The sequence below is a fragment of the Hemicordylus capensis genome, chromosome 1 (genome assembly GCF_027244095.1).
Source record: "Hemicordylus capensis ecotype Gifberg chromosome 1, rHemCap1.1.pri, whole genome shotgun sequence".
Lineage (NCBI taxonomy): Eukaryota > Metazoa > Chordata > Lepidosauria > Squamata > Cordylidae > Hemicordylus > Hemicordylus capensis.
Genome location: NC_069657.1, coordinates 10,024,271 through 10,037,103, shown reverse-complemented (window position 1 = coordinate 10,037,103; position 12,833 = coordinate 10,024,271). Strand labels below are relative to the sequence as shown.

General features: G+C 45.7%; 1 protein-coding gene across 3 annotated transcripts in view; it reads left to right on the top strand.

Annotated features, from left to right (window-relative positions):
- Positions 1-4,055: 4,055 nt before the first annotated feature.
- PELI2 (pellino E3 ubiquitin protein ligase family member 2) overlaps positions 4,056-12,833 on the top strand; it is a 184,360-nt gene continuing 175,582 nt past the window's right edge. The window contains exon 1 of one of the 3 annotated variants that reach the window (XM_053274994.1): positions 4,056-4,452. In XM_053274994.1, coding sequence (XP_053130969.1) covers positions 4,376-4,452 — 77 coding nt within the window. In that variant the 5' untranslated portion in view covers positions 4,056-4,375. Of the gene's footprint in view, positions 4,453-4,583; positions 4,692-12,833 lie in introns of those variants that run through there. The other 2 variants (XM_053274985.1, XM_053274998.1) reach the window with 2 other exon arrangements.

The window sequence follows — 12,833 nt, the reverse complement described above, 5'->3', positions numbered from 1 at the left end:
CTGAGATTCCCTCTCTTCTTCCTACCTGATTGCTGCATTTTTGAACCCCCTTTCCTCCTTCCTTCTTCTGCTCTTGCACTATGAAGGCAGAAAGCCCAGGGGCACAGGCTTTCTGTCCAAGTATATAACTTCCCTAATAAACATTTACAAGTTGTTGGACCTTGATGGGCTTGGTTTTTCTCACACACGCTTGCTCTGCTATAATTGGGATCAATGAAATCCCTCCCCTACAACACTTTAAAGATTCTGGGCATGGGCCCACAGGGTAGCCCCTGGGCATGAGGGCTAGCCACTGCCTCTCCACTGAGCCCAGCAGCTGGGTTGCTACTGGGCACAAGGCCAAGGGCCCCATGTAGGGAAAGAAAGCTGTCAGTGACTGGCTCCCCCTCCTCTTTGTGTGCAGATGAGAAGGGGAGAGACAGTGTGCGGAAGAGAAAATGGGGAGAAGGTGCTCAGCTCTGCCCCCCACCACTTCCTTTACAACCTGTGGAATTCTCTGCCACAAGATGTGGTGACAGCCAACAACCTGGATGGCTTTAAGTAGGGTTTGGATAACTTCATGGAGGAGAGGTTTATCAACGGCTACTGGTTGGAGGGCTGTGGGCCACCTCCAGCCTCAAAGGCAGGATGCCTCTGAGTACCAGTTGCAGGGGCGTAATGGCAGGAGAGAGGGCATGCAGATACCTCTTGCCTGTGGGCTCCCAGCGGCATCTGGTGGGCCACTGTGTGAAACAGGATGATGGACTAGATGGGCCTTGGGCCTGATCCAGCAGGGCTGTTCTTATGTTCTTAACTGCATGGAGGGTGAGGGAAGCTCAGAGAAAGAGGAGGCAGTGATGGGGAGCACCTGTTGAGTTGGAACTTTTAATCCCAGTCCAGATCACATCCCCTTGCCACTGCTTCCTACTCCATAAAAAAAAAATGTTGTAGGTGGTGGTGGGGGTGCAGGGGGTGGGCAGGCAGGCAAGAGGTTTGGGGCACCCAGCCAAACATTCGGAACATGTGCTCTTTGTACCCAGTGCTAGCAATGCTGATGGGGATGAATCTGAACAGATTCAGCAGCAGACTATAATTAGCCAGCGATCACATTTTAAAAAAAGACTACTACTATTAATTTGGAATATTTATCTACTGTAAGAAAACTCACAAAGTGGATTTGTAAGAAAATTCACAAAGTGGTTTACACATAACAAAAGGAATGTGAAGATGGTTGCCTGTCCCAAAGAGACTCACAATCTAACAAGAAACAGGAGGGAGAGACACCAGCAACAGCCACTGGAAGGGACGTTATGCTGGGCTGAATATGGAGACAGTTGCTAAAATCCCCCTGCTAAATAAAAGAAAGCCACCACTGTAAAAGGGACCCTTTAACCAGTTAGTTGGGGTGGTTCCCAAACTGTGTGCCACAAGGAAATCTGGAGATGGTTCTCGGTCCTCAAAGGGATCACAGTCTAAAAAGAAATATGAGGGAGACACCAGCCACTGCAAGAGCCCTGTGCCTAGGGACAATTGCTCTCCCCCTGCTACGTGTAAGAGACCCACCACTTTAAAAGGCCCTCTTTGCTTCCTCTTCTAAAACAAACAGTCTTTAAATGCAAGTTGTCACACATGCATCCACTGGCTCTTGAGTCGTATAAAGCTACTGTCTACTGAGTCAAATCTCTGGTCCGGCAAGATCAGTCTTGTCTGATAGCAACTCTCCAGAGTTTCAAACAGGGGTCTTTCCTACCTGGAAGTATCAGGCACGGAACCTGAGACCTTTTGTATGCAAAGCCTGCCCTTCATACCTGCTGCTGAATGCACAGGTGACAGGGCCACACACTCACCATGCCACCACCTGCTCCGCTTGTGATCTGAACATGATTTGAAGGTGCGAACAGGCCAGAACTGTGCCTGAATGTTGAACTGAATGTTGACACCAAATTAATCCCTTTATTAAGTGGCTTTCAAACTTTGGTCCCCAGGTGTTGTTTCCAAGTTCACAAGAGATTACAACTCCCATCATCTGCAGTCACAATAGCCTTCAACCATTGTGGTTGGGGATGATGGGAGTTGTAGTCCAACAACACCTGGGGACCCAAGTTTGATAATTCCTGTGCAGTGGTGGAGCGTGACCGCCGGTGGCCCGTGTGGGGCTGCGGCCCCACTCACCCCGCCCCCCACATCTGATGTCAGACACGGAGCTAGCCATGCCCCCGCGTCTGACATCAGACGCAGGAGTGTGGTCTGGCTCCCAAATGGAGCCACAAGGCTCCGTTTGGCAGCAGATGGAGTCTAGCTCCTGAAGGTGCCGTGCAACCCCTTCGGGAGCTAAATGAAGGCTGGCGCTGCGTTCGGAGCACAGCCAAGAGCGGCTGTTCCCTGGGAAGAACCAGGGCCCCTGGAAGAACGCGCGGCCCCTGCAGGAGCTACCTAGGCTGGTGCTTGGGAGCAAAACCAGCACCCCCGCGTCTGACGTCAGACCCGGTGTGTGTGTGTTGGGGCCGTGAGGTGTGGCCCCTGATTGGGCACGGCCCGGGTTCTTTGAACCCTGTTGGCCCAATGGTGGCTCCGCCCCCGCTCCTGTGCATCTCAGTGTTCAATGCATAACAAACCATTTCTGAGAAACAAGCAGGCCAGTTCTTAATTCGGGAAATAACCAGGCCTGCTCAGGCAGAAAGGCTGCCCGTGTGGTTCAGGCACTCTGACATACTGGCCTTTGAGACTGCCAATACAACCACTTTGACAGATGCTGCGGTGTCTATGAAGGAATGGACTGCCCCGTGGTCTGTTTCCAGCATTGAGGTATACTGCCTCTAAACCAGGAAGTTTGCTTTCTAATAGCTGTAGATATAGATAATAAAATAAGAATCCGCACAGTTCTTGTGTGTTCACTGTTAAACTGAACCCACGAACATTTCTGCCAGAGTTTTGCATTGTATTTGCTCAAAGCCCTTTTTTGTCCCACCAGGCTTTTGGATGTAGTGCCAGTTCTTTCCTGCTGCTCATGCAGCTGACAGTGCTGTTTTTAGAGCTGCACTCATGCTGTATAGCCTTGTGGCTTACACCAGCTGCTCAGCCAGGCAGAGGTGAAAGTGACCAGTTCTGCAAAAATAGGAGAATTTGTCAGAGTTAAAAGTACAGAAGACCTTGTCACACCTTCTCCCGCTCCCTGCCCACACATCACTTTCATCAATGAATATCCCAAGTACATTTATTAATCTTTAATAAATGTACTGCTATGTCTTATTTATTTAATAAACTGCTATGTCATTCTTCCTTTTCACTTACTATTTCTTCCTACTGACTGCCTCTTTAGATGCATAACACCTTCCACGTTTGTTATGTTGTCATATCTGTCTATAAGTGGTTTTATTGTTTTTGTGTGTTTTTAAAAAATTTTTATAAAGAACTCCCTAGGGTCTTTTTGGGTGGAAAGGTGGCTAACCAGTTGCTTTCAGAAAGCCCACAATCATGGCATTTGGACAACAGCACTCCTCCATTATTGACCCTCAGCATCTGGTGCTCAGTGGTATACACTACCTGGAGGTTCCATTTACCTATCACGGCTGTTCCTGATATAGCCACGGTCTCCCACCGTAAATTGGCCTAACCCCGCTTTCTAAACCCATCCAAAAGCCTATGGCCACCACACCTTGTGGCAGTGAGTTCCATGGGTTATATACATGAGAAGAACTTTCTTTGCTTGTTCGGGATCTCCTGCCCATCAGTGTTATCCTGCCAGAGCATCGTGTTATGAGTGTGGGTGGAAAACTTCGCTCTCCATTTGCACCGTTGGCATAAGACCTGCGGGGTCATTCAGTGCAAATCTTCCTCTCAGTTGCGCGCACGACGATGAGGATGGCACCGCCTCAACCCTTTCCCACGACTCCAGTAGGCGGCGCTAAATCGTCCCTCCGCTCCGCCTCTTCCCCCGCCCCGTTTCTTAGGAAGCTGACGTCAGTTTGAAAAAGGCGGAGGTCCCTTTAAGAGCCTGCTCCTCTCGCGTCCCTTACTCTCTGTTTACATAACAGAACGGACCAGACCATCGCAGGTACCAACGGGAGGGAAGAGAGAAAAGAACGCGAGGGGGGCGTGGCCTCCACGCCTCCCTGGCATCCCTCCCCTTCCCGAGGCGCGACTTGGTCTCTCCCGATCCCCCTCTGGCCGTGGTGGTTGTCGTTGGGAGCTCGCGCGGCGGCCGTTGAGGAGAGACGCAGCAGCAGCAGAGTCTGCGCCGGCGGGCGCAGGAAGCAAAAGGCGCTCCGGCAAAACTCGCCCGACCGCTCGGGGAAGAGGGGCCGCGGAGCGGGCTCCCGCTGCTTCATCAGCATTGTTTTGGTGTTGCCCCGCATGGGATTATAGTGGCGACAGCAACGGCGGCTGCGGCGGCCCCATGTTTTCTCCCAGCCAGGAGGAGCACTGCGCGCCCAACAAGGAGCCCGTCAAATACGGGGAGCTGGTGGTCCTGGGGTGAGTGGCGGCGGCGGCGGCTGGGGAGGGGGGCTGCTGGAGGGGAGCAGCAGCAGCAGCAGCAACGGCCCGGCGGGCACCCGTGGGGGGGGGGGCGGCGGGAAAGGGGGGCGTCCTTTGGGGGGGGGCTTCTCGTGGTGTGCGGGGTGGTCTCGTCAGGCTCGGCGCCGGCGGGGGCTCCTGTGTGTCTGCGTGTTGTGAGGAGAGGGTGGGAGGAGTGACCCCCCTCCCGGGTTGAGGTGAGTGAGGGGCGCTAGTCTCGGGGGCCCGTCTGGGTGGGGGGGGCGGCTTCCCTTTGCCCCTGGAAGGGACCTTCGGGAGAGGGCGCTGATTCGAGAGGGGTTTGCTCGTCGTCTCTTTAAAAAGAGGGGGCTTGTTGGGAGTCAGGAGGAGGACCCTTCTCTATGGCGTCTGTCGGGGGAAGGGGATCCCTGTTCTGGGGAGATGTTAATTCCAGAGACGTTGCTCTGCGGGAGGCCCTTGGAGTTGGGGCGGGGGGGGGCTGCTGCTGGTGGCTGAACCTTTGGGGTTGTGGAGCCCAGGTGGGGGGGATCTCTGCTCTGGAGCCCCCCTCCCCACCTGGACGGAGAGAGCTGGGGCTCTTCCTAAAGGGGGGGAGGAGGAGAGAGAGAGTACGATGTCTGTGGGGTCTAGTCTTCCCACCTCTACTATTTTTTTATATGCTGCTTTTCAACCCAAAGTTTGCAAAGCGGTTTATATGGTGGTAGTAGTAGAAGAAGAAGAAGAAAGAAGGGGATGATAGTTCCCTGACCTCAGAGGGCTTACAGTCGAAAAATAAACACAAGGTAGACAGCAGTAACAGTCAAGAGGGCTGGGAAGCGGAGGGACGCTGCGCTGGGGTTAAAATTAGGGCCAGTTGCTCTGCTCTCCCCCGGAAAACACGAGAATCGCCGCTTTAAGAGGTGCCTCTGTGCCCAGTTAGCAGGGGCTGCTTAGGATTCAGGGGAGTCTAAGGTAGGTGGAGAAGAGGAAGGGTCGCCTCTTGGTGAATCAAAACATCTCTGGAGTGGGAAGGGGTTTGGTGGGTGGGTGGGTGGGCTTCTTTGAAGTAGTGGGAGCAAGACAGAGGACGCATTTGTTCTTGTAACTTCATTTTGTTACAAGGGCTGATCTGAAGAGTTCAGGAGGTAGGAGTTGGTGCGATGGTGAGGCTGACTTCATAGGGGAAGCTGAAGGGTGCTTAAAGGGCTTCTTTTTTTCAAAGAAAAGGAAAGCCCTGAGGGCTCTGGAAGGGGGTGGGACTTGGTTGGGGAAAGCATCTGGCAGGCGTGTGTGTGTTGGGGGTGGGGAATTGCAAAGGTCAGCTGGGAAGGAGGAGCGAGAGAGACGAGTTGATGGCAGGGGAGACCCCTGGGAGGGAAAGGCTTAGGGGTTGGAAGAGGAAACAAGGAGCTATGAGGGGGACCGGGTGGGTTTAGTGAATATGCTGGAGGGGAAGGAAACAGGGGGAGGCGAGGGAGGGGCAGGCAGGTGCTAGCATGTGTGCCTTGTGTTGAAAGTTAACGAACAGAGACATCAAAAAGTTGACCCACTCCTTTGGATTCTTAGCTCGTGTTGAGCTTTAGGAGAGGCATCACATTTTCTAACCGTGGACAGGTGTTCTGCTTGGTGCTCATTTTCCTCCACTGGTGTCCTGCATCTTCTCCTTTGGATGTAATTGTTAGAGCATATGAAAGGAAACCTCTCCTCAAGGAGGGAGAACGCTTCTGAAATCTTGGGCACAGAGAGGGTGACAACTCTGCTCCTGTATGACGGCTATGTGGCCCAGCTGTTTCTGGGGCTTTGTGTTAACCAGAAGTTGTGCACAACTTGTACGGGATGATGTGCTTGGACTAATTAATCCCTATTCCAAGGTTTATGCAGTTTTTTGGAGCCTGTGTGCGCTTCTGGCCTAAAGTGTACCTGAGGGCTGGATTTCTGTCCCTTCCTTGGCTGACCCTGCAGGATTGCCGAGCATAATAATTGTTCTTGTTACATGAGAGCACTCTAGAAAGTAGAGGGCTGCGTATTGGACCTCTGAGGTATGCACTGCACTGCTTCAGGATGAGGAAGGAATCAGTCCCTTGGTGTCTGGTAACAGAAGAGCTGCTTCCAGTTTCATTAGCTCTCTCAACATGTAAACTTGCAACATTCCTAAGCATGTAGTGTGATTCCTAAGCATGTAGTGTGATCACAGCAGCGATGCATACAAACAATATCTTTCTAAGTTTGTCACATTCAGAGGAGTGTGCAAAAAGGAGATTACGCTTCTCTGCTCAGATCCCAGTCTGCAAATGGTTTCTATTGGTCTTCATGGTGCTTTTCTATTTAAAGGCTTCATGCCATCCACTTCCTGCTTTTCTGGCAGTGTATTATTCACGATGATGATTGTTCTGTTTCCCCAGATGCTCATGTCGGTAGTGGTTGGGATGAACACTGGAGGATGGGGTGGGGACGGGACATTTGAGAAATGGAAGGACATGCCTACTTCCATGGAAATTCCATAGGGAGAATGTTATCTGTGTAATCTGTCTTGGTTTTATGCTCTTGCCCTGCTTTTCTAGCTTCGAGCCTCTTTGAGTGCTGCAGAAGCTGATGATGAACGTAAGGCAGCTTAAGCCCTTGTTCACTGAGCCCCAACGAGTCCTGCAAATGTGTCTAATCTTGATAGCCGAACGTGCATAAAATGTACAGCAAGCAAGTGAAGTTGTTCGATCAAATACCCAAAGCATGAAAACGGACTGTGGAGCACAGTCTGCTGCATTGAAAACGCAGCCCTTCTGTGAAATAATGCTGTTGAGTACATTCCAGTAAGCATTAGCCATTTTTGGACATATCAGAGAGGATGTAGGATCAGTGGGCTGAAAACAAAACCAGTAGGAAAAAACTGCTCTGACTTGAGCCTTCTGTTCTAGGCAAAGCTTTGTAGCCTGTGGTGTGGCTTTCTTAACATGAGTGTGTTTGGCAGCAAGAAGAATCTGTCAAAATCTGGTTACTAGGGAATGGATTATTTTAGCAATTGCTGTGAAAATGTAACTCTGCTTGAAATACTTGAAAGGCCTGAGTTATGGCAAAGCTGTTTATCTCAGTAGTTTCAGGTGGAAAAATCCATGTTAAGTTGCTAACAGCAGAGAGTGGTTTCCTTGGAAAAATGACAGAGGTACCTTGAAAACTAACATGTTGTAGCAAAATCTTTTGTGGACTATAGTCTACTTCATCAGATGCATGATGTGTAATCCTCAGTAGGCAGCTAGCTGGGGTATCAGATGGCTAGAAGTACAAGGGGCCTAATCTAGAGACTCGCTTTAAGAGTGTAATTTTAAAAATAAGTTTAATCAAAAGTATACAAAATAAGACTGGTCTGTTCTGTATAAATAGCAAAAGAACACTGTTGGCAGATACCGTATTTACCCAAATCTTAGTTGAGGTTTCTCCTAGTTCTTGCCTGTTAAATATGAGGGTGGGTGGGTGTCATCTTAGATTCAGAGTCCTCTTTCTTTTGTGTAAATACAGGTATAAATGGTATTTAATCTCTAGCTTTTAAGGCACCATCTTATGTTTTAGAGTAGCCTTTTATTTGAGTAAATATGATAATGGCATACCATGTTGGGAATGAGCACGCTTCTGATTATATAGGTGACATTATTGTGTCCTGTAATGGTATTGCCTAAGTAGATATGGAACAGAGTTGTCATCTGGGTTTGTGGCAGGGTCTGGTCTCAGTTATATAGTTTAATGAGTAGCTTTTTAAGATTAGGGGTCTGTACAGGCTTACCACTTAAGGCCTGTGACAGAGAAGTGTCATTGTTTAGGACAGGCTGTATATGTTGGAACAGTTTTAGTTGAGAACTGTCGGTGACGGCTAGTGGTGGTTTATTTTTTGCTTATGGGTCTGTCCTGTAGTAGGATGTCCCTAAGTATGACACATCAGAAATAGCTACATTCAGAAAATACTGGGAAAATGTTGTAATCTTTCAGGACCTAAAAGTGACAATTCTTCTTCAGAAAAATCAGTTGAATTAGAACTTGAGGCTTTATGCCACCTCCCTAGGTCTTAATTGAGACAAAGGGCTTTTTATGGCATTACATAGTTAACTTAGGGTTATTAGGAGGTTATTGCCTATTTCTGCTTTTGTGAATTTATCTTGTGTACTTTTAAGCTAGTCACTTAAGACTAAGCCCCTTGCATTTCCTGCCATTTGACACCCTTGTGTCAAGTGGATATTCCCTTAATATCTATGTGTTGCTTAGTGAGGATTTATTATTCATGTTCTGACAAAGTGAATTACAGTTCACAAAAGTTTATGCTAGAATAAATTTGTTAGCCTTTAGGTGCCACAAGCCTTTGTTTGGGCTGCTATAAAGTAATATAACTACCCCCTCAGGGAGTGGTTTTCACCATACAACTGCACCAAGAAAGCAGGGATCTCATCTATCCTGCTCAGGTTGTCATTTGTGGAAACCTTGCTTAATGTCAAATCTTTAATTTAATTAAGTGAGATAGATTCATTTTGTGGTGTTAGCTTCTTCCTTGTACGCTGTATGAGTAGTCTGCTCATTTTTTCTGTTTTGTCATTAAAAAAAAAATACTGAAAGTGGATAAATGCAGGACACTTGAGCTTTGTGTATATGTACACAGACACCCACTAAAAATGTGTGTAAACTTTTGCTTTCCATGAACAAATGTATCTTCCTTTAGTTCAATGGAGGTTTTGTATTGTATTATGATGATGAGCAGGTTTTCCTCTTCTTTCTCTCTTACTCCAGAGCGTGAAATGTTAGATTTAGGGTTTTGTATTGCTTTGAGTGTATTATGATCTCTAATACCCCCCCCCCAAATAATGGGTTGTGGAAGTATTTGAGATTTCGTATACTATGTCTGCATAAATGGATAGTATTAATTATGTTATAAAAATACTACCCATCAGCATTCCTAAAACTTACTATGCTATTGGACTTGTTTCATGGAGTAGTACCAGTAAGATGTCTAATCCTGTCTTAATTAGATTGTAGCAAACCACATTTTCAAATGCAGGGAGACATTAGTCTATGGCATGTGTTGTATTGTGTATATCAAGGGTGAGGGTTGGGATGGAGCCAAAAACAATTTACAGTAGTCTGCTTTGGGGGAACTTGAGATTTATTAAGATTTATTAAAAATGTCTTTCTGAAATGTCTTTTCTCAGACCCCTTTACAAGATGCTTAATCATTCAGCAGTGCCACAAATAGCATTATGCTATTTTCCCCCAGAATTGGATCATTAGTAGGAAATAATCACAGAACAGCTTGAGCATCTGTTCGGCATTCTAAAAAAGTAGATGGAATAAGTCATCTTATGCTAGTACCAGTGCCTGAAAATGAAGAACTGCAGGTAACAAGGTTTTGAATGAGATAATCACATCCTTGGAGGATTAGAAATACTTGAATGGTTTGTGGTTTGGAGGTGTTAATGTATCATAACAGTGCATCTTGTTGTGACAGTTGCTGAATTATGGGTATAGTAAAATGACCCATTTAGCTGATTTTCTTTTTTTCATTTGCTACTTAATTTCCTTCAAGTGCAGGAAGTAACTTGAAAAGTATGAGAGCTGCTAGGTGGAGATGAATGTTTTAAAGGAAAATATGCTCAACCTTCTGAGTTGCCTCTGTTCTTCACTAACTTCTTTACACTTAACATTCTGACCTGTGTCTATACAGGGATAATTCCATATATGAATGAAAACTTGGGGTGGGGGATGAATTGTGCTGGAAGAACAGTGCACGCTTCCCAGAAATAGGATCTTGTTTGCAGCCATGATTGCTTTGCATGTTAATCTGCTCTTAGGGTAGTCTAAAGCGTTTTAACTCTATTGCTCCAAATGTTTTGTTAACCTTTTTTGTGTGTGTGAATATAAGTGATGTGTTGGTTCATGTTGTGAGGAAGGATTTCTTGTATAGGTATGTCACTGATATTGTTGTGAATAAAAAACAAGTTTCTGTCAGTTAAACCAGACAAATCAAAATGACAAGCTGCAAAAATGATCTATGTGATTGGAAAGAGCATCCTGTTGCAGAGTTGTCTGTTCCTCAGACTTCCTGTATATTTACACTCTACCACTTCTTGGGTTTCATTTCTGAGGCAGGTTGGTCTGCCTCTTAATTAGCAGTGTATTTCATATATGAAGAATATAAAGTGAATCTCAAGATAATTCTAATGAACTTAGCATGTCATTTTGATTTTTGGGGGGTGGGTGGGGAGTACAGAGTAAAAGTAATAAAAATGCTGAAATAAAAAAACATTTTTATTTCAGCATAGATACATCAGTGGTGTGGGTATTCCAGGAAAACTTTGAATTGGGAAATATTCTCATATTTTCTTTGGGGATGATTAGATTAAATATAGTGGGGCCAGATACAGAATTTGTAAACAAAACTAAAAGAATGCTATCTTTACATGCTATATAATATCTCAAATTTTCAAAAGTATTGACTGAATAGTTGATCAGAAGGAAAAAACAAGTAAAGTGCATTTCATATGGTTTAAATACCATTGAAACAAATTTATAGCTTTACTTGGAAATTTTTATTGGGATACTCTTAAATATTTTAAGACAGGACAACTCAATAACGAACTTACTTGCATTGTTTAACAAAAATGAAAGCACTGAAGAAATTGTTAAACTTAATTTTACTACTTCCAAATTTTTATATTCACTTACTTCCTAGTGATATTCTTGTGAAAGTTAAATACAATTTAGGGGAGTTTTAATAACCATATTATCCTACTGATTTAATGAAACAATTCATTTTTAGCAGTGTAATTCTCCACTGAAAACTTTTTTGCCCCACATCATGGATGAAAATGCAGACCTGCAGTTCTGGATTAAAGAATAATTTTTCCCCCTATACCGCCCAACATATACATCTCTGTATATGAATGTCCCATGAGAACAGAGCACTCAATTAATTGTGAAGATGATTGCATATGGCATAAAGTGTTTATGCAGTACAATTTTATTATGATCACACATTTTGAAATCCCTTTTTCTTGCAGGAAAGCTTGGCTTAAAAGTCACTGGGCTAGCAGCCAATAGTTTATAGTTAGACTGTCTTTCCTGGTATGGCTGTTGGTGTGTTGGGCTGTTTCTTCTTTTAAGTAATGACAGTACCTTACTGCCCCGAAATTACTCTCGTCCTTTGGGGATGATTAGATATTTAGGTGACAAAATGCTTTTCACAAATTTCCCTAGTAGTTGACAGCCATTACCAGAACCAGGTCCTCTTCAAATAATCAATTTTTACAGAAGGTATAGTATATTAAAGGGACACTTGAGAGACTAATCCTTTGGATTGACTTGTTCCTCAGGCAGAATACTTTGATGCAGAGCCCATGTACTTCAAAGGGATTTAAAATTTGGCAGGCAGATTCTGTAGTCCAGCTAAAGTGGCTGCTGTGCTTCTGCTTGTACCAGTGCAAACTATTCATCATTCTATGCTTGGCCAGCAGTACCACACCAACAAAATTAGCACAAAATTGAAAACTCTGAATGCAGGAACTGTGATACACCCACAGGGGCCATAGCAGCTGAATGGTGTTGCACAGTCCACCAGTCGTGACAACCTACTCAGAAAACCTCCTGAGCACCAGCACTAACTGGAATGCCACAAAGTCACTCCTGTGTTGCTAGCAACACCTAGTCTGTTTCCCTTCTCCTATCTCTTCTCCCCCCAAATGGCTACTAAAGTTTGCAGGGATAGGAACCTCTTGTCTTCAGTGATGCAGACTAGTGCGTGAAGTGTTGCATACATGGGAGCTTCAAATTCTGAAGAGATTGTAATTTTCTCCTACCTGCATTATTTCTTCCCGATGCCATTTAAAAATTGACACACACGGTCATTTACAGGTGTCATGGAACACTGGACAGTGTGGTGTGCTCTTAGTCACCTCCAAAGGTGGGGCATTTAAGCTCCCTGCTTTTGAAGCTGACTTGCTCTATAATGCACTGGGTTGATGCACGCAGTGTGTACAGGAGGGACATGAGGCTGGGGGAAGAAGGAAATATAAATAAATAAAAGTTTGTGCACTGGTGTTGCTGTTGCAAAAAAAAAAAAAAGCGGGGGAAGTGTGTCTGTTGGGGTAGGGGCAGTCTGCCTTAATTTTTTTTAAATGTAAGTGCGCCACAGGATGAAAAATTGAGAAACACTGATCTTCATTATTGAAATTCAGGGGTATAAGAAGGCGGTGGCAGCATGGTAATTGAAGCAAGATCAGGTCAAAGCAGGTAGCCTCTGCTCAGATTCTATACATTAGTGTCTGAGTGCTTTATTAAGGACTGGAAGAGCCAAGTTTAAATTCTGCTGATCATACTGTGGTGTTGTCACATCTCCAAACTTGTCCACC